Below are 26,882 nucleotides of genomic sequence, written 5' to 3'. Positions count from 1 at the left end.
GTGTGTAAACAATTTAGTATAAAGATATGTTTGGATTTATCTCATTGAATCTGTTTCATCCCAATGCCACTGTAGCTCTAGATCTGTATCCTTGTAATAAGATAAACACATTTTCAAAATGGTTCTCTGACACAGGAAGCGAGCATATATCTGTAGTATTTTTTTTTTTTTTTGCATGTAACCAGCTGATGTTTCTGATTGTAAATTGATAACACATTTAAACTCTCTCGGCGAGCTAGCATAGCAGTACTGCAACAGCGAACACAAAATAAACCTTTTCAGCTCCTTCCATTTTGTAGCGTACAGCAGAGAAAATGAATGTGCAGGATTTCCATCCCGTGTCACGCCATTCATGCAACTTTGGTTTCCAGCAGTGAGTAGGTACAATAAGACCATAAACTTCACGGGGTCAGGTTTCCCAGAAAGTCTGGGGTGAGATATCCCATGGGCATGGTTGGCATTGCTGGGAGGTGTTTGTTTGGGCTGTGAGGGCATATCGCAGGCTGTGAGGAAGGAGGATTCAGGAGGAGGCTATGCTGGGCATCCACTTCCTGCACTACAGTATAGTCTGACACGGGGGGCAATATGGGGGATGGAGGAGCTTCGGGAAGGAGGTACGGCATCTGGGAATCACTGGTAGACACCAGGTACTCCCCGTTCCAGAGGTTCCCCTCAACAGCTTGGGTTGGAAATGTTTGGTACCCCTGCTCAGGACCAGGGCTGGACGGCACGTTGGCGGAAAGTTGCCTGGCTGTGTTCTCTGAGGTGTAGGCTCCATCGGAAATCAGCTGGAACTGTATCTTCTTCTCATTCTCTTCTTCCTTCTTTTTCTCCAGAGAGCTGTTCAGTTGTCCAGGTGAAAGCACCACTCCTCCTGCTGGTGTGAAATCGCTTACTTGGGCATAAAAGTCCATGTTAACCCAGCTGGGCACAGCGGGTTTCTTTTGAATGGGCGTCTCCTCAACTTCTGATGTCTGTTGGACGCCAAGGTCAGGGATGGACGAGCTGCTTCTGGAAACCAGTGGGTGGTTATCTCCCCGTCCAGAATGGCCAGGAAGAAGGGTAGCCAAGTCCTCGGGATTTGGGATTTCTGGGTCGTAGCAGCTAGCACGACCTGAATCTTCATCGCTTTTGAAATTCAGGACGTGAGAAGAGCCTGAGCGGGACAAGCCCAGCAGATGTTGTGTATCAGAGCTCTCATTCTTCTCTGCAGGGTCATCAAGGTCCAGCTGGATGAACTCCACCCATGGATCCTCATGGTAGAAGTCCGGCTTGTACATATCCTGACAGCTCAGCAAAGAATTGAGCTGGTCAAGCTTTCCATTCTGTCAGTGAAAGAGAGAATATATGCTGTTATTAGATAGGAAATAAGTGCTATAAAAATAAATAAAACTGTGATAGAAAAAAACTACACATTTTCAAAAACATTTGTATGTCATACATTACATTTTTATGTGGGCATAGGTGTGTTTGATTTCAATTGCTCTTGGGGTTTAATTGTTTCATGCTTACACATCACTCTAAAAATGGAGTATGAGGGTTGTTTAATTAACAAGTCCCCAAGCTTTTTGTAGGTTTTAATAATTATGGGATAACACCCACAACATGTCAACAATTTTGACCTTTTCAAAACAATCAAGTTCTGCAGTGATTCATGCCATTTTTGCACAGAGGTGTAATCTTTCCAGTCTAAATTTATAATGCAACACTGAAATAATTCTTATGGCAATATTTTTATGACACTGGACAATACATTTGCCATGCTGTATGTACTGCATTACACATTACTTTCAGTTACAAATTTAATTTTTATTAAAGAATTAACAAAATAAGGTACATGTTCATGTAAAGTTGTACATGTTTAATGCAGAATTACCTTCAGCAGCTCTGGGTCGATGCCTTTAATTTTAGGTGCAGGAATAGGTGGTAAAAATATTACCATCAACCTGTGAAAACAAATTAGCAAAATTTTGTAAATGGAAACCATTATATGCATTTGTAATTGTGTGTTGTTCCAGGGGTTGTGTAGACAGAGCAATTCCCAGCTTATAGCTTAACGTGAAAAAAAAAAAACGTAAATATTAATCTTAAATAATAAAAAAATGGGGCGTCGTTTTCATTGTGTAGAATCAGATTTTTTCAGAATCAGACCTTTTTTTTTGTCTTTTATTTTAGGTTGCTATTTGTGAGATACACTTTAAAGAGGTTTAAACAAAAACTCACCTCTGCTGCTGTGAGAAGATGAGGAGGACAAGAAGAATCACCACTCCAATCATTCCAAAAATCAACACCAACGTCGTCGGGAACGTTGATTCTGTGCAAAGAGAAATGGTCTTTTCTTACCCTGGAGCAATTTGCTTAACTGATTCCTGATGGTTGAGCTGCACAGCTGCTTTCACTTTGTGCAAACAACAAGTAAAGTTTCTGGCATCGACTAACCTTTGCTTGGTATCTGTGCCACATGCACAATGATGCTGTCACTGAATTCACCAAAGTTGTCAAAGGCTGTCATCTTGCAGCGCACCCGGACTTCATACTCTTTGTCAGTATGTAAACCGTAGATGGACTGCTGTGTGCCACTCTCCAGGTCCAGCTGCAATAGGAAATGATGAAAAAGTGAATATGAAAAGCACTAAACAAGGGATTGAGCAATAAACTAGCATTTGTGAGCCATAACATTTACTCAAAGAGAAAAATCGATATGTGGAAAGAACTGTACGTTTTTTCCAGGGCTGTCAATTTAATGTGTTGAGAAATGGTAAACAGATTTAATGTTAATTTAGTTGACAAATTGCTAAATGGATTACAGTGGACTGTAGGCCAATGATATGTAAATAATGCATATATAATAACATAATGACTTCCTTTGAGGGGCTTTTCTCAGCAATATTATTTATTTGTTCTCCTCCAAGCCTTACATTTTCGTACTAATCTAGCTTTATTTTAACCCACAAAGAGAATAACTGTCAAGAACCTCACTAAAAATAATCCTTAAAGTTTATATCTGAAACTCTCTTGAGGACACCAAAAAATGTGCTTGTATGTGACCTCAGCAGAGGGCCTACAGGAATAACTGTAACAGTGAATCATTCCCCTCTGATCTATTCAGGCCTGCCAACATACGGCAGTGATTAAACATGTGGCTCGGTGTGGTTTTTCGTGTGTCTGCTCAGGCTGGGCTGGACCGCTGGGCAGGCCGGGAGAACGTGGCTGTCGGGGAGTGCAAACTGAGAGAGCCCCTGAAGATCCTGCCAGATGCAAAGATCTCCCAGAACTAAGCCTGAATTACAGAGCACATATGACTGCTCTGGACAAGCAGTGACCCTTTTAGAAAGAGTAGATGAACACTGGTTGTGTCTCCAACACAAATTGTATTTCTCAGAATACAATAAATAGCGTGGTACAGCCAATTTCCTCCACCGCAGTGCCTGGGAGTACATCAAGAGAGGAAGATCAAAACAGCTTCAGAATGTTCTGTGATGGTTCGATGAACTCCACAAACTTTCTTTTAAAGATGGATTCTCTAGGTCTACATTATTTCATGCCACAGCTCTGCTCATTTTTAACCCTCACTGGCTGATAAAAATGTTAAAGGTTAGGGTAACACTTAATTTGATGATGCCCTTGTTACAAGTTACATGTACTGTACTTACTATAGTAATAACAATAAATTATGCATAATTACATGCAACTAACCCTAAACCAAACCCGCATCCTAACCCTAAACCATACAGTAAGTACAGTACATCTAGTTTATTAATATTACTTAATACTTAAATGTAAATTAATTACAGTGTAATAAGGACACATTAAAATAAAGTGTAACCAAGGTTTGTTTTAATACATTAATATGAATGATAAATTATTTAAGCGGCATTTGTATATTTATGCATGCTACAGTGTTTGCTCTAGCTAGCTAGCATAGATAGATAGATAGATAGATAGATAGATAGATAGATAGATAGATAGATAGATAGATAGATACTGCAATTTCAGTAGCTGGGTGAAAGTTCAAAGCAAAAAATATCTGTGACTATAAGTCATGTGTATTTCTTTTAATCAAAATGAATCTCTCCCACACACAATACTGTTACTTTAATAGCTGCCTAGAAACATTTTAAGACATACCATTTCCCAGTGGGAGTTGTTTCTGACCCGGTACTGAACCTGGTACTCCAGGCTCATCCAGCCCATCTGCACATCTGCTGACAGAGGGGGAGCCCAGCGCACAAGGACGTCATAGTGCAACCCTGAGCGACTCACATTCAGTAGAGTCCAGTTCAGCCCAATTGGTGGGTCAGGATGCACTGAAAAGTCACAAAATATTTGAAGTCAGACCTGCAACACAGATCATTCTGTAACTGTGTAAACCGCCATGGAGCAGTTTCACACACTGTTAAAAATGTATTGTATTTTTACAGGAAACTCCTGGCAACTAATTGCCGTGAATTTACAGCAAGTAATATACAAGAAACATACTGTTGATTTAATACAATAAAATTCTGTGTTTATACAGCAGTGTTGCTGTGATTACAGTAACATTAATACAATAAAATGTTCTATTTTGTATTGTTGTCGTACAATCCTCAACAGTGGTGACAATCCCGAAAAACAAAATTGCAGCAATGCATGCTGGGAGCCATGAACATGTTTTGTATGTTGGCATGAAACATGTCACCATTGTTGTGTTTCATACGAAAAATATTGATGTCTGTGAGTGTATAAATAACCTAAAACATGTTTTAAACAAAAAGTTAGCAAAGACAAAATTTATACACTGTTAAACATCAGTGTACGAACCACAACAGTGTTTCAAATTATTTATTTTTATGTCAGTTGGGTCACTTAAACCATTTTAGTGCAGTCAGTAGGTTGCAATTAAAACAGACTTGTTGATCTGCTTTATATAAACAGAAATGTTTTCTGAAAACAACTGCAACCGCTGCAGAAAAAAGTATTGCAGCAAAAGTTGAGGGTCAAGAGCACAACTGAAGCAAACCCTGATCTCTATGATGGTGATCTCAAAAAAACATTTTCAATAAGACATCAACATCTTAATCTCTGTGAATTCTCAATAATAACTTCTGTAGATGCATGACAGAAATAAAATCATTCTGGTTAGTATTACTATAAGTGAAGCTGGTAATGCTGTTTGTGGAGTTGTGGCTGAAGAAAGTTGTAGTTTGTGTTCTTATTTCTCTTTTTTCTTGCTTGTTCAAAGCAGGTGTTTGAATGACTGAGAGAATGTTGCAGGAACATTTTACTAACCTTAAAATAACATTATACTAATATGGAAACTGGACTTTTTTATGTTAGAAAGAATATGAAAGTACCAGTTTTAATGCTATCCCACAATGCTTTGTGGTGTCTGTAAAACAATGCTTCTACAGTGTAGTTACAATAATATTACAGGACTGTCCATCAATTTCCCATCATGCATTTGCATTTACAATAAAAACCATGAATACAGTGTATTGTTGTAAAATGTACTGTAAAATTACATAAATTGCTAACAGTGCAGCTATAAATTCACCTATGTTCTCCACTGTAAAGCAGGCCTCATCATAGGTTATGTTCTCACGAACTGAGCGCAGCTGAATGCAGTAGGAGGTCCAGATCTGTGTGAAGGTCTTGTTGAAGTAGCACTCGTTTTTCACAGTACGTGTGTAGTCTGGACACTCCTGCCACTCAGAATGGGCACTATATACCAGTCAATAAAGAAAAAAACAATATTATTAGGTGTATAGAAATATTAGACACCTCAGTACAGTATATGTAATTCGATTACATTAATGTTATAATTTGAGATTTACAATAAATATTTTAACTGCTACTATGTAAAAGGAATACTGCTGCAAAAAAGCACCTTATTTGTTTAAACTGTTTGAAAACCAAATGTTATTGCACTTTAAATAAAAAAAAAGTGCACAATACACTACTTTTGAATGCTTTATTGAATTTTGTGCATAACAAGATTAAAAAAAATAAAAGAATCGTTGCCCAGCACTAAATATATGATATTATATCATATTATATTATAAAATTAGCTGATTTGTAGTCTTCTAGACCCTGAATCCTATTTAAGAATGAGTCTTATCATACTCCTGAGTCCTGTGTAACCTAATCATTCTATTTTTCCTTTTCTTTAGCTGCACATGTGTCAGTGCAAGGTCTGCTTCTTGTGTCTGTGTCTTTCAGTGTTTGTCTCTTACTTTTTTGTCATGTAGAAGACCCTGAGAGCCCCAGGCTCGGTGAGGTTCTGGAAGGTCCCAGCGCTCCACCAGCAACGAAAGGTCTCCTGCTCTCTGGAGCGGCAGCCCGTAAAATGAGGTCCTCTGCTTGGATCTGAAACAGGAAAAGAAAATAGAACGGGCTATAAAATGAACGAACAGCCTTTATATATTATTGTTTAGATAGACAAATAAATACATAAATTATTCTTATTATACACTGTATGTACTGTATGTACAGTATGCTATCTTTTGGCTCATTGTCAGCTCTGTGCTCTGCAGTTGAGCTCCTCTGGTGCCAAGTTTACCAGCAGACCTCTCCGTCCTCTGCTTTTGCGCAGCCATAAATAAGCCTTGGAGGGTGCAATTGATTTCTCGTCCTCTATTTCTCCGCTCCTTTCCTAACTGCAGTATAAATCAGCAGAGCTTGCACGTGGCACCAAATCGGCTAAAGGTATCAAGATTTTCTATGACAGTGTTTCTAAATTGTAACTGCAAGAGTAAATCCAGGTTAAATTAATAGCGGCTTTGGGGATGAAGAAGGCTGTTAAAAAACGTACTCGGTTACTAAACTTAACCTCGGTTCTCTCTAGAAGAGCGAACGAGTACTGCGTCTTAGCTAAGACGCTACGGGAAAAGTCTCTTTTCACGAAATACTGAAGCAAAAAATTATCCTTAATTTTGTATTTTTGTAAAGCGCATTTGCAGCAGTACACAGCCATAGGCGAGACGGCTCGTTCGCTCATTGGCTTGTTCTGCGGCAACTGCACAGCCTATCGAGCGCGGGCTGATGCAACATCAGACCAATAAGGGCGCTTCGCGCCCTTCTTGCCACTTCCCGCCGAAACGGGTGTGGCCCAACCTATAAAAGGAGCTCGAAAAGGCTGACTCACCTGATTTATTTCATCGCCGAAGCGAACCAGAGTGAATCGTGCGCACGGCAGAGAACGCAGTACTCGTTCGCTCTTCTAGAGAGAACCGAGGTTACGTTTAGTAACCGAGTACGTTCTCTTACGAGAGCTCTCTCGTACTGCGTCTTAGCTAAGATGCTACGGGAACCCAATGTAAAACACCGTGCGCGCAGGGATCACACACCAATAAACCTGAAGCAACGCCCAGGATTTACAGTGCACAGTCACCTGAGGGACTCACAGAGAGTCCAGGACAGAAAAGGGAAAAAGCCCTCCGTCCCATATCTAGCAGCATCCGTAGATGCGGCAATATGACGTCACACAGCCGAGGCAAGGCCTGACCAATGTGGCAATGCGGGTCTTACGCAATACTGCCCATATAACAGTCGGCAGCGCATAGCGCTCGTGAACTCAGAATTCCCCTCAGGGCCCTGATTCGCCTATACCGACAGCAGCCTTGCTTGCAAGGCGGGAACCTCCAGGTTATAGAACCTGATAAATGTAGACGGCGAGGCCCAACCTGCCGCCATACATATATCCTGCAAGGAGATCCCAGTAGACCACGCCCACGACGAGGCGATGCCCCTTGTGGAGTGTGCTCTGACGCCCAACGGGCACTGAAGGCCCCTGGAAGCATAAGCTAACGCTATGGCGTCAACTATCCATCTGGATAGAGTCTGTCTCGAAACAGCCATTCCTTTGGAACGCCCACCGAACGAGACAAATAGCTGCTCCGTCTGCCGAAAGGCAGCAGAGCGAGACACATAAGCTCTTAAAACCCTGACAGGGCAAAGAAGACTCGAGTCTCCATCCTCCCCTGACACCGTCAGGGCAGACAGGGCAATAACCTGAGCCCGAAACGGTGTGTTGAGGGATTTCGGCACATAACCGTGCCTAGGTTTGAGTATGACTCTTGAGTCATTGGGCCCAAACTCCAAGCACGACTGGCTCACCGAGAGCGCGTGCAAATCACCCACACGCTTCACAGAAGCGAGAGCCAACAAGAATACTGTCTTGAACGACAGATGCTGAAGGCTAATCGATTGGATAGGCTTGAAAGGGGGACCTTTCAAGGCCTCCAAAACCGCTGCGAGGTCCCACATAGGGACTGACAGAGGTCTGGGAGGATTCAGCCTCCTAGCTCCTCTGAGGAACCGGATGACTAAATCATTCCTTCCTATTGACTGACCGGACGCCGTTTCAGAAAACGCCGCGATGGCAGCCACATAAACTTTGAGCGTGGATGGGGCTCTGCCCTTATCCAACAGCTCCTGAAGGAAGGAGAGGACCTCCGTCACCTCACAACTAAGGGGTGAATAACCTCGAGCTGTGCACCAGCTGGAGAACACAGACTACTTCGAGGCATACAGACGTCGTGTCGACGGAGCTCTAGCCTGAGTGATGGTATTTAGCACTCCCACTGCGAGATCAGCGGGTAACCATTGAGTGCCCATACATAGAGGGACCACAACTCCGGTTGAGGGTGCCAAATCGAGCCCCTGGCCTGCGAGAGGAGGTCTCTCCTCAACGGTACCGGCCACGGGGCGACATCTGCTAACTGCATCAAATCTGGGAACCATGGTTGGTTCTTCCAAAGAGGTGCTACAAGCAGTATTGAACATCTCGTTTCTCTCACCCGTTCTATCACCTGCGGAAGGAGGGAGATGGGAGGGAACGCATAAAGCGGGCAGCACGGCCATCTCCGTGACAGCGCGCTTTCGTTCTTGGAAAAGAACGCGGGGCAGTGAGCGTTTTCGTGGGACGCAAAGAGGTCCACCTCCGCCATGCCAAATCTCTCCCACAACAGCCAGACTGTTTGCGGGTGTAGAGACCATTCGCCCGTAGGAACATTGCCTCTGGACAGCCTGTCTGGACCCAGATTCTGCAGTCCAGGCACATGCACTGCTCTCAGCGAGCACACGTTGCGCTGAGCCCAAATCAGGAGGCGTTCCGTCAGCCTGCACAGGTTTCGGGACCCGAGACCGACCTGGCGATTTATGTAAGACACCACGGACATGTTGTCCGAACGGACTATGACGTGGTGATCCTTGATATGGGGACAAAAGCGCGTCAGCGCGTTCTCCACTGCCAGCATTTCCAGGCAGTTGATATGATGGAGCTTTTTCCGTTCTGACCATAGGCCAAAGGACGGTCTGCCTTCGAGCAGCGCTCCCCATCCCGAAGTGGAGGCGTCCGTCGACACCATTTTCACACTCGGGGAAGTCCCCAGGCTTACACCTGATCGGTACCAGCCGTTCGCTGTCCAAGGTGCTAGAGCCGCAACACAGCTCTGATCGACCTTGAAATGCAGCCGGCCAGACGCCCACGCTCTGCGCGGCACCCGAGCCTTCAGCCAGAACTGCAGGGGGCGCATGCGGAGCAGGCCCAGCCGCAGAACCGGAGATGCTGAGGCCATGAAACCCAGCATCTTTTGACAGTGTTTGAGCGACACAGTCGCGCCACAGCGGAAAGAACTCGCTGCACGCTGAATGCCCATCGCGCGCTGTGGTGACAGCCGCGCCGTCATGGAACACGAGTTCAGAACTATACCCAGAAACAGGATCGTCTGACTGGGGTTCAGCGAACTCTTCACCCAATTGACACTGAGGCCGAGCTTCTCGAGGTGATAGAGTAAAACGGCTCTGTGGTCCATGAGCTCCGCTCATGATCGGGCCAGAACCAGCCAGTCGTCCAAATAATTCAGCACTCGTATGCCTCTGAGTCTAAGAGGAGCGAGCGCTGCATCCATGCACCTCGTAAACGTACGAGGAGCTACGGACAAGCCGAATGGCAGGACTGCAAACTGGTATGCCTGGCCCTCGAAGGCGAATCTCAAATATCGCCTGTGGTTTGACGCTATCTGTATTTGAAAATACGCGTCCTTCAGATCTATTGACATGAACCAGTCCTCTCTGCGAATCTGCGCGAGGAGCTTCCTGGTCGTGAGCATTTTGAAACTGCGTTTCATCAATGCCTGTTCAGCTGTCTTAGATCCAGTATGGGCCAGAGACCCCCGTCTCTCTTGGGCACCAGAAAGTATCTGCTGTACAGCCCCCCCTCGCTTTGAGACACAGGCTCTACAACCCCTTTGCTCAACAGTTTTGATATTTCGGCCCGAAGTATGTGTGCTACTTCTGTTTTGACCGTAGTTTCGATGCGCGCTGAAAAGCACGGTGGGCGTCGAGAAAACTGTAGCGAGTAGCCTCTCTTTATAATGCCTAGCACCCAATCCGAAACCCCTGGAAGCACTGACCATGCATCTGCATGAATGGCTAAGGGCTGGATGCGAAACGCGCTCTGTTGACTGGGCAACGGCGGCGCTCGAGTGTGCTGCGCATCTGAGGCGGGGAGCGCGCTGATCACAGCGGGCAGATCGCTCTTCCTCGACCCCGTTCCGGCGCTTAACCGACTGGAGGGAGGCTGAGCGGGTCCCGTGGGACTCGATATATCTGCGAGTAACCGTGGGCTGCATGTGTGCACTTTTACCACTTTCAACTCGCTGTCTGCCTGTGCAGAATGTACGTGCACGGGCCTCGTTTTTACAGAAGCCCCGCGCCGTATGTGACATAGTGTATGTGGGCACTGGGAAGTGGGCACGTTTACTATGCGGCGCGCTCGACCGATCTGTGTCGATCTTATGTGCGCTAGCCCTGTGTGCAGGGCTGTGCTTACATGTGGAGATGGGCACTGGGTAGTGGGCATCGTCACTGCATTTATAGCACCATCGGCCGTGGCCGGACGAGCATGCACGGGTTTCGTTTTTACAGAAACCACATGACGCGTGTGACATAGTAATTGTGGGCACTAAGGGGTGGGCACGTTTACTATGCAGTGTGCGCGACCGACTTGAGTCGACATTATGGGCGCAGGCCCTGTGTGCAGGGCTGTGCTTACATGTGGAGATGGGCACTGAGGAGTGGGCATCGTCATCACATTTATAGCACCATCGGCCGTGGCCGGACGAACGTGCACGGGTTTCGTTTTTACAGAAACCACATGACGCGTGTGACATAGTGATTGTGGGAACTGAGGAGTGGGCACGTCTACTATGTAGTGCGCGTGATCGACTTGAGTCGCTTTTATAGGCGCGAGCCCTGTGTGAAGGGCTGTGCTTATATGCGGAGATGGGCACTGAGCAGTGGGCATCGTCACTACATTTATAGCACCATCGGCCGTGGCCGGGACACCAGAAATTACACCTTTTTCGGGAAATATCTGGGTAGCCGTGATAACGGTTTTCGTGTGCAGGCAAGCGGGCAACCGTACAGGCTTGCGCATTGCAAACAACGCTGAAACAGTCACAATCTCTGGAAACTGAAACAGCGGTGCGCTTAGGTGAGAGCCCGGCCGCAGCGGAACTCGTACACCGGCGCTTCGATGAAGCAGCCATCGTGTGTAGTGCCGACGCAGCGTCATGCAGCATGCGTAGATGGCTTTCCCAGGATGGCTTCGGGGCTCCCGGCCTCACCGTAATCCTCTGCCGCGGTCCCCGCGGCGCGGGGCGACGGCCAGTAGAGCGAGAACGGGGGTCTCGAGCTGCGTTGCTGAAGCTGTTGTGATAACGGCTTTTGTGTGCAGGCAAGCGGGCAACTGTGCAGGCTTGCGCATTGCAGAAAACGCTGAGACAGTCACAATTCCTGGAACTGAAACAGCGGCGCGCTTGGGTGAGAGCTCGGCCACAGCGGAACTCGTACACCTGCGCTTCGATGAAGCAGCCATCGTTAGTAGTGCCGACGCAGCGTCACACAGGAGGCTTTAGATGGCAACACCGCTTTTGCCGCCGTCCAGCAGAGGGCGGACAAAGGTGCGTCGCTATCGCCTGTTCCACCGGCGGAAGTGAGTGGTAGTTCCTGTTTTTAGCATCATCAGTGTGGAGAATGCTAGTGAGACAGACGAACGAGTTCGTGCTGAATATGGAGCGTTCCAAGCCTTCGCCACCTCTTCGTGAAGCTCAGGAAGAAATGAGGCGGGCTTTGAGAAGTACGCTCATCTGAAAGGGAAATACCATCCAGCCGGGAACGAGAGGGGGGGGCGCTGGTGCAAACCACTCGCGGCCGAGACTCATCGCGGCCAACACGAGCATTCGCCCCGGCTCCTTCTCGATGTCAGCTCGTCTGCTGGGCTTCTGAGCAGAAGCTAGCAGAGAGCGCGTGTCCTCTTCCCCCAACGCGGCCCTGAGATCGACTTCCTCGGAAGACGCGCCGGCAAACAGCGGGCGCTGCCCACCGGGAAGCGATGCAGGGGGGGCCGGTGAAGCAGGGCGAACCGGTGAGCTCGGTTGAGCTGAAGACGGTTCCGGAATCCGCTGGAAGCGATGCTTTTACGGCGCCTCAGCGCAGCGGAGAATGCAGGCTCAGAGAAAAAGGCCAGGCGAGTCCTCAGAGTCACCATGGCAACAGCTCGCAGTGGGGGCATCCGCCGTCAGCGAGCGAGCGCTGCATGATCTTCACCCAGGCAGGAGACACAGATGACGTACCGGTCTCCCTCGCTGAGTGGGGCTCTGACGAGCCGCAGGAAGGCATCTTAAAAAAGACGCGAGCTCTTTTACGAGTGTGTGTCGCAGGGCGAACACACACACACACATAAAGAACAGCTTGTATATAATAGGATTGAAAGGATATAGGCGCCGGATAGCGCAGCAGGAACGGCAATGGAAGGCGGCGATGCCAGCAGCTTCAGAATGGCTCGTCCTGCTGATGTGCTTTCTCAGACGGCGCTTGCTTCCTCCGTGATCCAGCGATGCGTGAGCTTCGCTGAAGAGATGAAAAATCAGGTGAGTCAGCCTTTTCGAGCTCCTTTTATAGGTTGGGCCACACCCGTTTCGGCGGGAAGTGGCAAGAAGGGCGCGAAGCTGTTAGGCTGTGCAGTTGCCGCAGAACAAGCCAATGAGCGAACGAGCCGTCTCGCCTATGGCTGTGTACTGCTGCAAATGCGCTTTACAAAAATACAAAATTAAGGATAATTTTTTGCTTCAGTATTTCGTGAAAAGAGACTTTTCCCGTAGCGTCTTAGCTAAGACGCAGTACGAGAGAGCTCTCGTAAGAGAATCTAATTTACTCTGAAGAAACGTTTCTGCTGAGGATCCCTTACACACCCATTTTTCCATATTCTCCTTCGTCTAGCCCGCGTCTAGTGACAACAAGATGTATTTCCCCCATCCCACAGCTGCTGAGCGCAACAAAACTGCTCCACAGTGACACTGGTCAGGACTGATCATGTGGGGAAGGGATTTCCAGTGGCTTAAGTGTGTGAGTTCACAAGAACGCATTCACATACACATAAAACGGAAACACAAACCTTGCTTATAAAGGTGTGCTGAATTACTACAATGAGAAAATCAAATTATTAAGTGATTTTAAAAACAAATCTACTTCAAAATCACTATACAATGATAAATATCGATACATAATGCTTCTAAAACAACTTCTGAAAACGACAAAAACCAGGGATGCACAATATATTGGTATCACTATAGTAATTGATATAAGATATTAGAACTTCAACAAAGAAATTTAGAATTATTGGATCTTTAATTGTGCATGCTCATTTTTACATTTAGATTATGTTTCCCATTATCTAATTCCCACTTAAATAAAACATTTTAAGTGTTTTTAATTTATACAGATTTATTTAAATAGTATAGAAATTTTTATATTAGCCAATTAAAGAAAAAATATCTTTCAGCCATTCTCAGTCATCATTTAATAAAAATCTCTGCTGCTCTATAACTACATAAAATTTTTCATAATGCTCCTTTTGTGTACCATGTATAAAAAAGAAGGAACAGCATATGAGAATGACACAGAGCTACCTAAATTACTAATAGACACTAAAGCTTTAGTCTGGATTTTCTCCGTGTCTAGAACTCTCTCTCTTCCCCTTTCTGACTCCCAAAACTCTGTTATTGCTACTCCCTCCTCCGAGAAATTCCGGCATGTGCAATAAAAGAGTCTGCTATGGTAGCGATTAGGTCTGAGAAGAAAAGATGATTTGTGGGCCACTGCGGAAAGGATGGGGACAGAACAGATAGGGACATTATCATCAGTAAATTGTTCCTGGTCAATATTTGGTTTGGTGTTGGAAAGGCACGAAGGTCTTCGAGCACACACAATTTGCTCTAAAAAAATGTTGCAAAAGCAGCTGTAAAAAGGCCAAATGACAACTTCGGGACCAGTTTCAACTGTGTTAGATGTCAGTTTGGGAAACTTTTTATCACAAACAAATTGGGTGTGGTACAAGTGGAAAATTTGCTTTGGCTACGCTTTTGATGAGGTAAACTATAAAGAATAAAACCAGGTGCTCTCATGAGAAAACAGAATGTAAATTAAAATCATATTTTTTCTTTCTTTGCTACAAAACAATCTCCCATAATATTAAGCAGAGAACACAAATTGTTTGTGGGGTGGGATGTTTCACCACAATCTCTTTTTTTGATAATTATGCAAGCAGTGAGTTACGCAGTTTTTGCGTATGAAGTTGGAACTATAAGTTGAAACTAGGGCTGGGACAACGCGTCGAGGTCATCGATGACGTCGACGCAAAAAATACGTCGACGCAAAATATGAGTGCTATTGAATGCTATCTCTATACAAGTGCAAAGTAATGCATTCTTAGTCAGTCTTTTATTTTATAATTTTAAGAGCAATAAACATATATTGCAATGTTAAGGAATTCATGTTTTTTTCATTCAGATATGTAAATCAACATGTATAAATTGTTAGTAGTCAATTAATGGGGAGATAATCGAAATCGAATCGGTCTGAAAAATTAATCGTTAGATTAATCGATGCATCGGAAAAAATTATCGCTAGATTAATCGTTTAAAAAATAATCGTTTATCCCAGCCCTAGTTGAAACTTTTGAGCCAAAGTACTTGTGCAAAATAGAGCTCATCTATCATGCAGATGTTTGGCAGAGATGTGGAATACGCTATAATCTACGTATGTGGTTCTGAATGCATGAATATTTTGTATGTGTACTGACCAGTGATTCCTACTCAAGAGATGTTACAAATCATTAATGAAATGTAATATGGATTTCTTGTTTCAGCAGGAAATCCACTGAATAAATCAAATTAGTTTTTTTTTTCAGTTCAAACTTGAAACACTGATTTTGCAAGTCATGAGGCTACAATTCTTCATGTGATTCTGTTAATTTTTTCCCCCACTCCATTTCAGGTACTTATGAATAATAAATGAACATGCAGTTGCTTATACACACACCTCGTGTTTGAAAAATTAAATAAAGCTACAGCTTGTGTGGGTGAAGGTTTCCCGTGAATGAAAATCATGATGTTTACTCAGCTTCCCGCAAAGACAGACCACCAGTAACTAGGATACCAGCCCAGACAGAAAGCCAGGACAAATGTTTTCCACTTCAGCGAGCCGCAAACTTCTGAATAAATAGACCACATTTCAGCAATTAAACCATCTTGATGGATTGCGATCACTTGAAAAAGCACCTTTATCACTGGCTGCCCAGCAAATGTCTTGATTGGCTCAGGGTTATGAGCTGCTGAGCAGACGCACCATCTTTTCCAGCTCATTTGCTGCAAAGACGACAGTTTAATAGCAGAATCAGAAGAAAGTGCGTACTTCAGCGAAGCTAAGAGACTGTCAGATAGCATGTGTCCACTTGCACAGTGTCAGTTACACATGTGCACTTATGAGAGCACTTACATAAGGGCTTGTTAGCTTCTGTATGTATGCTGTTACAGTTGTGCGTCATTCTAGAACCATGTGAAACTCATTTGACAGTGAGCATCACTGTGCCCTACTTACACTGAAGAACTTAAAGTAAGCACTAAGAAGTACGTCACATTAGTGCATTTAATTTAAATCAGAATGTTACCTTGATAACATGGCTTTGCTTCATTGAGTTGTCTTTAAATAGAGAAACAGCTAGCCACCAAGGTTTGTAAATATCAAATCTTTCTAAAAACAGCAGTTGATTTCATGAAAGAATTGATAAATTAATAAATTAAATACAAACTCCTTAAAGATCGAAGGGGATTTTTATTCACAATTTTTAAGAATGTTATGTACTCAAACTGAACATTTCAAACACAGAACCTTAAACAATTACTGCATACAGTAAAAATAATAAACTAATTTTTTAAAGAAATAATACTTTTATTCAGCAAGGATGCATTATATTGTTCTAAACTGACACTAAAGACCTTTACTGTATAATGTTTCAAAATCTTTCTATTTCAAATTTATTCTGTTTATCTTTAGAACTTTTTTTTTCATCAACAAACCCTGGAAAAATGTATCAAGGTTTTGCTTTCATCATTTATAATCAGCATATTATAATTATTTCTGAAGAATCATATGACAGTGAAGACTGGAGTAATGGCTGCTCAAAATTCAGCTGTGTCATAAGAGGAATAAATAATATTTTAAAATATATTAAAATAGGAAACTTTTTTTAATTGTAATAATACTATACAATATTACTGTTTTTACTAATATGGATCAAATAATTGCAGCCTTGGTAAGACTTTTTTCAAAAACATTTTAAAAATCTTACAGACCCAGACTTTTTAAATGGTAATGTATGAATAGTACAGTGGGTTTACAGCACACTGACAGGTGAAAACTGCGATAGCTGGCAAATTTACCATTACATTATGTATGCTGGTGTGGTGCTATAAACAAACATGAAAACATGTAAAGAATATTTCCTACTCATAGTTTTTGGATGAATGTGCATGGATATAAATTACAAGGGGAAAAAAATGTCACATGAGTCTCATCATCTGCAACAGTTTCCTTCAAGAGAGCAGAAAATGCTGTTTGTATTTTTATGTTTTTGGACAACGACATGAGAACATTATGTCCCATTAGCATATGGATGCGTTCATTACCAGACAGGGATTCCAAACCTTTATCATAGGGAGACAGAACATTATGATTATCATCTATGCACTATCCACAGATAGCTGGTTGTTTTTCAATTTATTCGATGGCAACTGGTTTCACAAACATTTTAACCAATATGCTTTACAACTTATTTAGAAGTAAATATACAATAATAAACAAATAATAAACAAACAGCAATGGCTCAACGTAAATCCAGAGCTCATGATTGTCTTCATTCATATGGCAAACACATAAAAGAAGCTAAAACATACCATTTACTGCTTTGTTAACCTTCATTTGCTCTGAAAGCCTGTATTAAGAAAAAACACAGAAAGCTTCTCTTCATTTAAATAAAATGGTTGAGATAGCAAATCACTCTTTTTATTTGAAAGACTATTATGTTAAAAGCTTAACTTTTTGCTTTAGGTGTTCAATTACATTTTTGACTTAAAAGGTGAAGTAGAAACAACTTTTACCATCGCTGTTGTTGCCAGAAACACTTTAAAAATGTATTTTTTTGAAACTCATTTTTCTGACCTAAGGAACAAAAGGTCCACTTGGTTAATAAACAAGCCAAATAATGAGCACAAAATATGACAGCAGTTATTATGCTGTTTTTATTCTCCTAGTCCCTCAAATCTAATTACCAATCACACACACACATTCACAGTCACTAATGAGCACATCTGAAAAGCCTTCTGACCCACGGCATAACTGCCTCTAAAGTGGTTGAATATTTAGTCCAAAACACAATTAAAATAATCAATTAAATTTCAGAAAGCAGGAATTACAGCAGCAAACAACTCTGTGTAAATAACTTTTATGCAAATTGGTTCCTTAGCTTAAGAAAGGCTTAAGAAAGATGATTTGCTTGTGTAGGTAAAATCTGATAGGGACAGATTTTCCCTCGGAAACCATCCAAAGGAAGAGCTTTCCAAATTACGCCTAATTAAAGTCCCATGGAAAGAAGGTCTCTAAGAAAGATCCATTCCTGCAGGGTCATATGGGGTGACCGTTTCAATGCTTTCAATGTTTATTACTGGTAATTAAAAATGTCATGTGCAAAGCTGACCTCATACGTAATTCCCCCGGAAATGTTTCCGTGTACAACAGTGAGTGCAAGCTAGATTAAACTGAATATTGTGTAATTCACTACAGTAGGACTCCCCAGAGCTGTGTGAGACACTTTTTATTAAGGATGGGCACTTTTTATTTAATTTCTTTTGGACTGATGCACTGCAACACCTGCTGAGTGGCATTAAACAGCTTGAAAGATCAAAGACCATTTTTTATATAACTCCGACTGGAGTCTGAAAGAAGAAAGTCATATACACCTAGGATGACTTGAGGGTGAGTATAATTTATAGGCTAATTTTCATTTTTGGGTGAACTAACCCTTTAATACTATAATTTCCTGCTCTTAACAGATTTATATACTACAAGCACACAGATGTCTGGCAAATCTCAGAATATTTTTAAAGAGACTCTAGTGATTTTAAATCATCAGATATCGGTCTTCTCAAAAACTGATTTTGGCTTTGGCACCCCTCAGATTCTACCTAATATATGAGGAAAACAGTTGACAGACAGACATTATGAAAACGGTGCTTCCAGAACTGTGCTGAGCATAAGAATTTGTGTCAGACTAACATCAGTCGTACAGACCAGCACATAAAAATACTCACTGACAGTCTAGCACATGCACCACCTGCTCCTCTTGGTCCTTTAAAAAAACATTTTGCTGTAAGGGGGGCAAAGAGGACGGGCTTCGGTTATGGAGAAGAGTGAGAGAGATGACCCTATGTTAGAGACACACACTTCCTATAAAGCAATATAGATCACCCAATATTGAAAATTTGAGAAATTCTGAATAATGTCCAGGCCCCTTTTTTCCATTCAATTATAATGAATAGGGCACTAAAGCTTTCAAGATTCATAAAGGTAGCAAAAGCATTGTTATTCATAATATTCTATTTTATATTTCAATAAAACTGAATATTACTATTCTATATACTGCCCTACAAAGGCAAAAGACCTGAACTTGCTAGAGTTTGAAACTGATAAAAATTACGTTAAAGTTTTTTATTTGTCCAGACAAATTAATTATAGGTAGGACACTGGAAATCTGGCAATTAAATGTTTTAGTAATGAAAATTATGTAGATTAAAAAACTGAACTCAAACTTGATTTTTTACTGTGAAGTTACTGTAATCTGCCTTTGCATTGTCTGCAAAAATTGAGAAGTCACACCACGGCAAAAAGCAGTAACTTACACTGATATCACAACTGTTCACTATTTACATAATTACATAATAGTAACACCTGTATAAAATCTAGTGAATATGGGCTGGCTCATAGGCTATTTCATATAGTAATGTGACTGTATTAATTGTTTTTTGTCGGTGACAAGCAGACTAAATGATAAACATGAGTGGCTACCATTTTAAAACCAATTTATTTGCTATGCTCAGTAATGTAAAAGAATGCTATAACTGCTTTTATATTGAGTCTAATGAAAATAGCCTAACATAACAGAAAGACTTGTGGATTGATGTGAACGCCAGCAAGCAGGAATAATGGTCAGAGTTCTTGTGGATTAAACATCTCCAAGGATGTTTATCGGCATGGATTGATTTTTATCGGTTTACAAGAAAAGGTAGGTAAATTTAATGGACAGTAAAATAAAGGCAAAACACTGTATTACTCCAAGCCGGCACTGTAACTCATTTTGAGCATGCCAAAAAAGTAAAATAGTATTTTTCCTTTGCACGGCATATAAAATATTGGTATCGGTACTCTGTATCAGAAAGTACCAAATATAAAAGTATCGGTATTGGGCGAATACTGGAAAAAGCTAAACAACCAGAGCTCAGAGTGCCATCCAAAGTGCTGCTATAATCAATAAAAAAATAAAAAATAAATAAGTACATTTCCTCGATCATCGATTTAATGATCGATCATTGTTGTCATGGTCGAGTACTCAAGTACTTGATCACTGTTGCACATCCCTAAAATATAATTATGAATTTATTTAGGTCTTTTTGTTTTTACACCTGCAATTGTCTGTGGTCACAGCAAAACAATCTTGAAGATTAACAAAATGATCGAAGGCAGCAGACACTTACAGCAGAATGTAAACTGGTGTTAAAAATAACTGCAAAGAACACAGACACACACACACACACACAGAGTGTACAAAAAAGGCGGATGAGAAACTCAATACATTGCAAGTGTTCACTTAACACAAACTCCAGCACCCAGATAATGTATAGAGGGAAGTACTTGAAACCACATTATATAGAATATAATGGCATATTTGGAGGACAAAATCCAGGCAGAGGCATCGATAATGACAGATAAGTGCCTATTGCCATTTGCTAACATAAAAATGATTGTTTTTCCAAATGTAATGTCAAGCCAGTGCAAAGAGCCATAAACAACTACTGGCCTCCAACTGTACTGTCTAAGTCCATCATTAGCACAAAGTCTCTTTGATTTTCAGTGGACACAAATCCAGACCCTTAGGCTGAATTACAGCAGATTTATGTCAAGTGACTCTGCGATAATGACCATAATTTGCGATAATGACCATAATCCTCCCTAATACCATAATAATCAGGCCATTACTTGAGTTAATCTACTAAATCATTTCTTAATTGGGAATTATATTATATTATATTATATTATATTATATTATATTATATTATATTATATTATATTATATTATATTATATTATATTATATTATATATGGCTCTGTGGAATACTTGATTCTGATTGGTCAGTCGCGACATTCCGAGGTATGTTATCCCTAGATAACAACTGGTAAAAGCTAATAACACAGGCTCATCCAGGTAACAGCAGTTGGCGCTGTACTCTTGCTTGAACTATTTTTTCTTGGTGGAAGCTTTGTGTTATTTTAGCTAATTATGTAATTATGTTATCCTGGTATTTCGGACTCGCTCTCGTTTCATACAAACGCAGCGACTGCTGCCCTTTTTTCTACGATTGTTTTGTACGCTGTAATGGATTATAGGAGCACTAACAAACTGATAAGGTTTTAAAACATTTTTGTCTTAATTCTTTTATTGCCTTAATTATTTATGTGGTGAATTGTTGTGTAATAAGTAGTTTGACTGCACCGTTTCACTTAAATGTCCGTCTAGTAGTTTGAATTTGCCGCTTGCTCACAACTGCTGTTCACGAAAGCTTTGTGTTCAAATATTTAAACTCAAATCAGTATTTTGCGTCTAATTATTTACTTATGTGGCAAGTAGCCATGTAATAAGTGGGATAATGTACATCCAGCTGGTTGTTCTCTCAGAATAAACCCCTTCAGGCTTTGCGAGACTTCGCGTCGGGGTCCTTATCAACCTGTTGAGATTTATTCTGAGAGAACAACTGGCTGGATGTACATTATCCCTTATATATTATACTTTAATTCACTAAAGATGCTCTCATTAAAGCTCTATTTAAAGGGGTCATATGATGCTGCTAAAAATAACATTATTTTGTGTATTTGGTGTAATGCAATGTGTTTATGCAGTTTAAGGTTAAAAAAAAACACATTATTTTCCATATAATGCACATGATTATTTCTCCTCTATGCACCGCCTTCTGAAAAGCATTGATTTTAACAAGACTCATCGGTCTCCCAGGCCAGCAGCATGAGACTCAGTCCAGCTGCTCTGCTCAGACATCACTAGACGAGACAAAACCAATAAAACCTATTACAAACTAGGCATTTGTTGCATCCAGTTGGGGACATAATTACTGATTATAATGACTTATACTGTCTTTTATTGCGTTGCGTATCACGCTGCGTATTGCGCTGCGTAAACATAAAGCCATGTCTGCATTTGTGATCTGAGAAACAACAAGCCTACTTTACACTGCTCAAAACTCGTGTTTGAATCATCATTGGCAAATTATTTAAATATAAATAAGATACTTACAGCCAGAAAGCGCCTGACTGTCCTTGCAACGTTTGAACTGCCCAACTTTATAGAAACAGCTGGTTCAGGAAACAGTCCTCATCCTCCAAAAAATGTGCAGCACACATCTGAATATTTGTGTTGGACTGTTCTGGAACAATGTGGAAATACAACTTAACCACTGATTTCTAGTTGTGTCCTCTTTTGTAAGGCTAAACAAGTAGTTTCGCTTTCACAACGAAACACACAGCGACTCCACGACATGGCAGTGGCGGCAACAGAGAGAATAAAAGTTAAACCTTCTTTCTTTGCGTGAACATTTGGCCAGCGTTATGCAAATCTTCCCACATTGTGACGTAGAGAGGGGGCGTGTTAGAACGAGCCGTTTTAGGGGGGTGTGGTCGAGTCTTAACTTTTATAAAGAATATCTCTTTGGATTTGAGACTGTGGTTTTTGCAACTTTACAGATCTTCTTCATTCACCAAGAGCTTGTAACACTCCAAAGAGAACAGAATAATTGAAATCGCATCATATGACCCCTTTATATTGCATACTGTTTAACATATTTTTATTACCACAAACAAAACGATCCACATTGCTATCCCTCAAAATCTATCAACCAAACATTTAATATTTGTCTCTCATATTTCTACAACCATTATGCTGAATTTGCAGACCACAGAAGATTTAAACATGCCTGCAGATGAAAAGTGATTGTTTTATGGCCACGCGCTACTTGTGGAAAAAGTTTCATGTGAACGGCCCTGCGGTCCTGCTCTCCATTTGGCAACTGGACTCTGTTTTTCGGAACAAAAAGAGCCAACCACTGCCTTATGTAACTGCAAACTTTGCTGTTCTCTGCTGTTCTACTTTCTCTTTGGGCTCAGCTCTCTCCCTGACTCACCCTGCTGTCTAGCGTAAATAAACTTCAGCCCAAAGGCGCTCCGCCTGCGTCTGAAACTCCCTGAGTCAAAGCAAGAAGACTCTCAGGTTTCGGAGCACTCACATCGCCTGTGTCGTGTGAGGGTTATGGCAGACAGAATGGCACAAAGAAAATTAAAGAATCAACACACCGACATAATCACTAGGCTTTTAAACACAAAAGAGCATGCTCTGCAGAAACCTTGGCTACAGCGGTACAGTGTCTTGCTCCTCAGTGAACATTTTGTTAGTACAGGAAAAATAGACAACTTCCAAGAATTTACTTGTGCTTCCGACTGTTTCCTCTCTATACACCGATATAGCTCTGAAGTCTTCTGTACTTCTGTTTGCTCATTTATTTATTTATTTAGAGGGCAGTCCCCTTAAAACAACCCTGCCTTGGTAATTGTAGTAAATCAGGATTGTGTTAAGATCCAAGCTTGTTGGGACTGCAGCACATGTTGTGATTATTGTAATCTGAAGGGCTCATTGGTTTTTCCTTTTTAGGTTTACCAATAAATAGCACAAACAGATGGGAAGACAAATAGTAAAAAACATTTTTTATTTTGCATAAATTACCAAAAATGAGTAACAGCCATTCATACTCAAATGAGAAGTACATAATGCTTTAAATTTTTCAATTTTCATAATGCATTTTGTTTTAATCATCTAATTCTTACGTAAAAATTCAGATATAATAATGATAATAATAATAATTCTTATTTGTACATATTCATTAATAATAATAATAATAATAATAATTACATGTTACTTTAATTACTATTAATAATAATAATTATATTATCATCATCATTCATTTTGATTATATTGTAATTTATATTTTGCCAATTAACATATATTCATGAAGGTATTTAAATATTATGAATAACAGTTATTTACATATTAATATTATTAACATTATATTAATATTATAAATAAATATTAATATAATAATATATTATTAATTGCATTATAATTAAATTACTAATTAATAACCATGTTTATTATTAGTTCTGACCATAATAATTAATTATTATTATATCATTACTATAACGTTGCATATATATATATATAAATATATATATATATATTAGGGCTGCAACTAACGATTATTTTGATAATCGATTAATCTGCCGATTATTTTTACGATTAATCGATTAATCGGTTTATGTACTTATATTTTAGTTTTTTACATTTTTTTCCCCAAGTAAATTATTAATAACGGGTCTTTATCATTCAGCATAGATTTTTAAGAGATTTTAACCATTTTGCATTGTCATATCCTCATCAAAAATATACCTGGAGTTGTTTTATTATGTGTTAGTGATCCTTTGTCGAACTCTTCTGCAATCAAAACACTGACCCATACTCTAGCAAATTTCACAAAGAGATTTCAAATAATGTTTTCACCATGGCAGTCCTTAGAGCTCCTAAAGTAGTTTAACATCCCGAACAAAGCTTATTAAGGAATCTTTCAGAACATATTTTCACAAAGAATAAGGATAAAACAGAATAAGATTGCAGTGTGTTGTATTTTATTATTTTCTGGGAAACAGCTTTATAGCTTTTGCTGTGAAATTGTAAACAATCCTTCGAATAAAGTGCCAATGGCCTGAAACCTGAATGGAACTCACAATTTAAAGTAAAATCCATCAGAAGGTTGTCCAGAAAAAAAAATTGGACACACAAAAAAAACCTGCTTTGTGAAAAAGAGCAGTGAATACTTAGAAAAAAAGTGCATTTTAAATATCTTTAAACATTTACCTCTCTCATTCAGTCATAATTAGGCTGCATGACTGAATTATGAACTGGTAAACGACAAACTGATCACAGAACATGTTTGTAAAGCTTTAAATGTTAACTGTTAAAAAGCAATGTTATCAGCTTTTACGACTAAACATTTGCAAACAACATTGTACTGGAGAATCTGCACAAATAAAAGTCTTAGGGGCCGTTCACATATCGTGCCTAAAAACGCGTGTAAAACGCTAGGCGCACCGCTTTCTCCTCCTTTCCAAAGCGCTCGTGCAGTTGCGCCCCTGAGGCGTCTGCCTTTGCTAAGCATTTGCTAATGACGTGCTCTCTCCTTGAAGACGCGGAAATTTCAGCAAAATGGATTTGCAGCTCAAAAAATCGCTTGTAGCTCTGCTACTAAATTTATTTCAAAATGGAAATCCATATACAGCTATGATCAGCTGTTCCTTCATCTTGGCTGAGCTTTTAACGTAGTTATGGGAAAGGATGAAGCTGATTATTTAGTTCTTGTCACATGACCTGCGGTGCGCTTGCCGCATTCTGAAAAGTTGAAATGTTTTTAACTCGATGTGGTGCGGACGCGCCTGGAAAAACGGGCGCGTCGCGACTGCGTCGCTTCCATTATGAGCGCGCATACTGCGCGCCTAGATTGGGAATAACGAACTTGAGCGCGCAAAAGACGCGATATGTGAACGGCCCCTTAAACAGTTCAGTAGTGCAGAGTTTACAGGTTAATCTTTTTTGAAGGCTCAAAGTAAAGTACTCCCACATCCCGCTGACTGCTGCAGAGACGCTGTTCGGGATTCGGGAAGCACGTGACATAAAACAAGGCCAGCTATTGGCTATTCGCTACTTCTCCTGTTGTACTGGCTGAGTAAAACCTCCGGTGGCTCATTACTGCCACACTTTGGTCACCGCAGATTTGAAATATGCACGAAATGAGCCGCTTACGGCAAATAAGTTATTTAGCAACGAATCGATGACTAAATTAGTTGACAACTATTTTAATAATCGATTTTAATCGATTAAATCGATTCGTTGTTTCAGCTCTAATATATATATATATATATATATATATATATATATATATATATATATATATATATATATATATATATATTAGGGGTGTAACGGTACGTGTATTTGTACCGGACCATTTCGGTACAGGGCTTTCGGTACGGTGCACGTGTGTACCGAATGACGGAATGCAATATTTTGTGTGCGGAATATAAGTACATTTTCGTGTTTCCAAACGAACATATTAAGTGGCAGAAGTCTCCGCGTTCAGTGCAAATCCCGCCCTGCAGCTGATTCTAAGGCCGGTGACACACTGGATGCATGGCGCAAGCGTCTCAGCTGCGTGGCGTGTCTGTTTTTAATTCGGCTCACATGTAAACAGGTTAGAGCTTGCAGACTGCCTGCGTGAGACGCGCATCTCAGGCGCGGCTCGAGCCGCGCGGAAAGCGCGTGCATGCTAGAAATAGAACCGACGCCTATTTTTCACGCGACACGCAAGCGTGTTGGAAGCGTTTCCAGGCAAAATAGAATAGGAAAGTATGTTTATATGTCATTTTGTACACAAATACATATTAATTCATGACACTTTGATGTTTGAAAGTCTATAGGTTGACATAAATTCAGATATAAATGTAATTTAAAAAATAAATGAATAATTATAGATTTTCAAATATTGCACCTGTCAAGCATAGTCTATTTTGCCGTCAATACTGTTGACGGTGTCCTTTGTCAGTAGGCTTTATATTTATGCTCAACATGAAGTATAGCCTAGATATTGTTGTCATGAAGACAAGAGCCTGGTCTGTCGGTGGTCTCCCTCTATGTCACCTACAGCAGCAGCAGCGCGTCAGGCACGTTTCTGGTGAAGCAGGCCTACAAGCTGGGATTGGTAATGCTGCACTGTAATCATAGTTATTTATTTATATTTTTCATTATATTTTATTATATGGTATTGGTTTGAGACTGAGAGTATTTTATTTAGTGGAGAACTTTGCAGCGGTATTTTATTTCTTATTCTTTTTTTATTTTATATATATTTTATTAAAAAGTATTTTAAAAAAAAGTGTATAGTAATAAACAACCTGCAGTTTAATGTTTGCATTTCTTTCCCTTACTGTACCGAAAATGAACCAAACCGTGACTTTAAAACCGAGGTACGTACCGAACCGTGATTTTTGCGTATCGTTACACCCCTAATATATATATATATATATATAGAGAGAGAGAGAGAGAGAGAGAGAGACAGAGAGAG

The 26,882-nt window shown here is 40.9% G+C and overlaps 1 protein-coding gene across 1 annotated transcript in view; it reads right to left on the bottom strand.

The window, feature by feature from the left end:
- Positions 1-401: 401 nt before the first annotated feature.
- ghra (growth hormone receptor a) overlaps positions 402-26,882 on the bottom strand; it is a 38,874-nt gene continuing 12,393 nt past the window's right edge. The window contains exons 3-9 of the mRNA XM_059503471.1: positions 6,213-6,345; positions 5,534-5,700; positions 4,129-4,307; positions 2,440-2,593; positions 2,224-2,314; positions 1,877-1,946; positions 402-1,325 (exon numbers count right to left, since the gene is read on the bottom strand). Coding sequence (XP_059359454.1) covers positions 402-1,325; positions 1,877-1,946; positions 2,224-2,314; positions 2,440-2,593; positions 4,129-4,307; positions 5,534-5,700; positions 6,213-6,345 — 1,718 coding nt within the window. The remainder of the gene's footprint in view (positions 1,326-1,876; positions 1,947-2,223; positions 2,315-2,439; positions 2,594-4,128; positions 4,308-5,533; positions 5,701-6,212; positions 6,346-26,882) is intronic.

Source organism: Carassius carassius, chromosome 21, assembly GCF_963082965.1.
Source record: "Carassius carassius chromosome 21, fCarCar2.1, whole genome shotgun sequence".
NCBI lineage: Eukaryota > Metazoa > Chordata > Actinopteri > Cypriniformes > Cyprinidae > Carassius > Carassius carassius.
The sequence above is the reverse complement of the archived record's forward strand: the minus strand, read 5'-3'. Positions and strand labels throughout refer to the sequence as shown.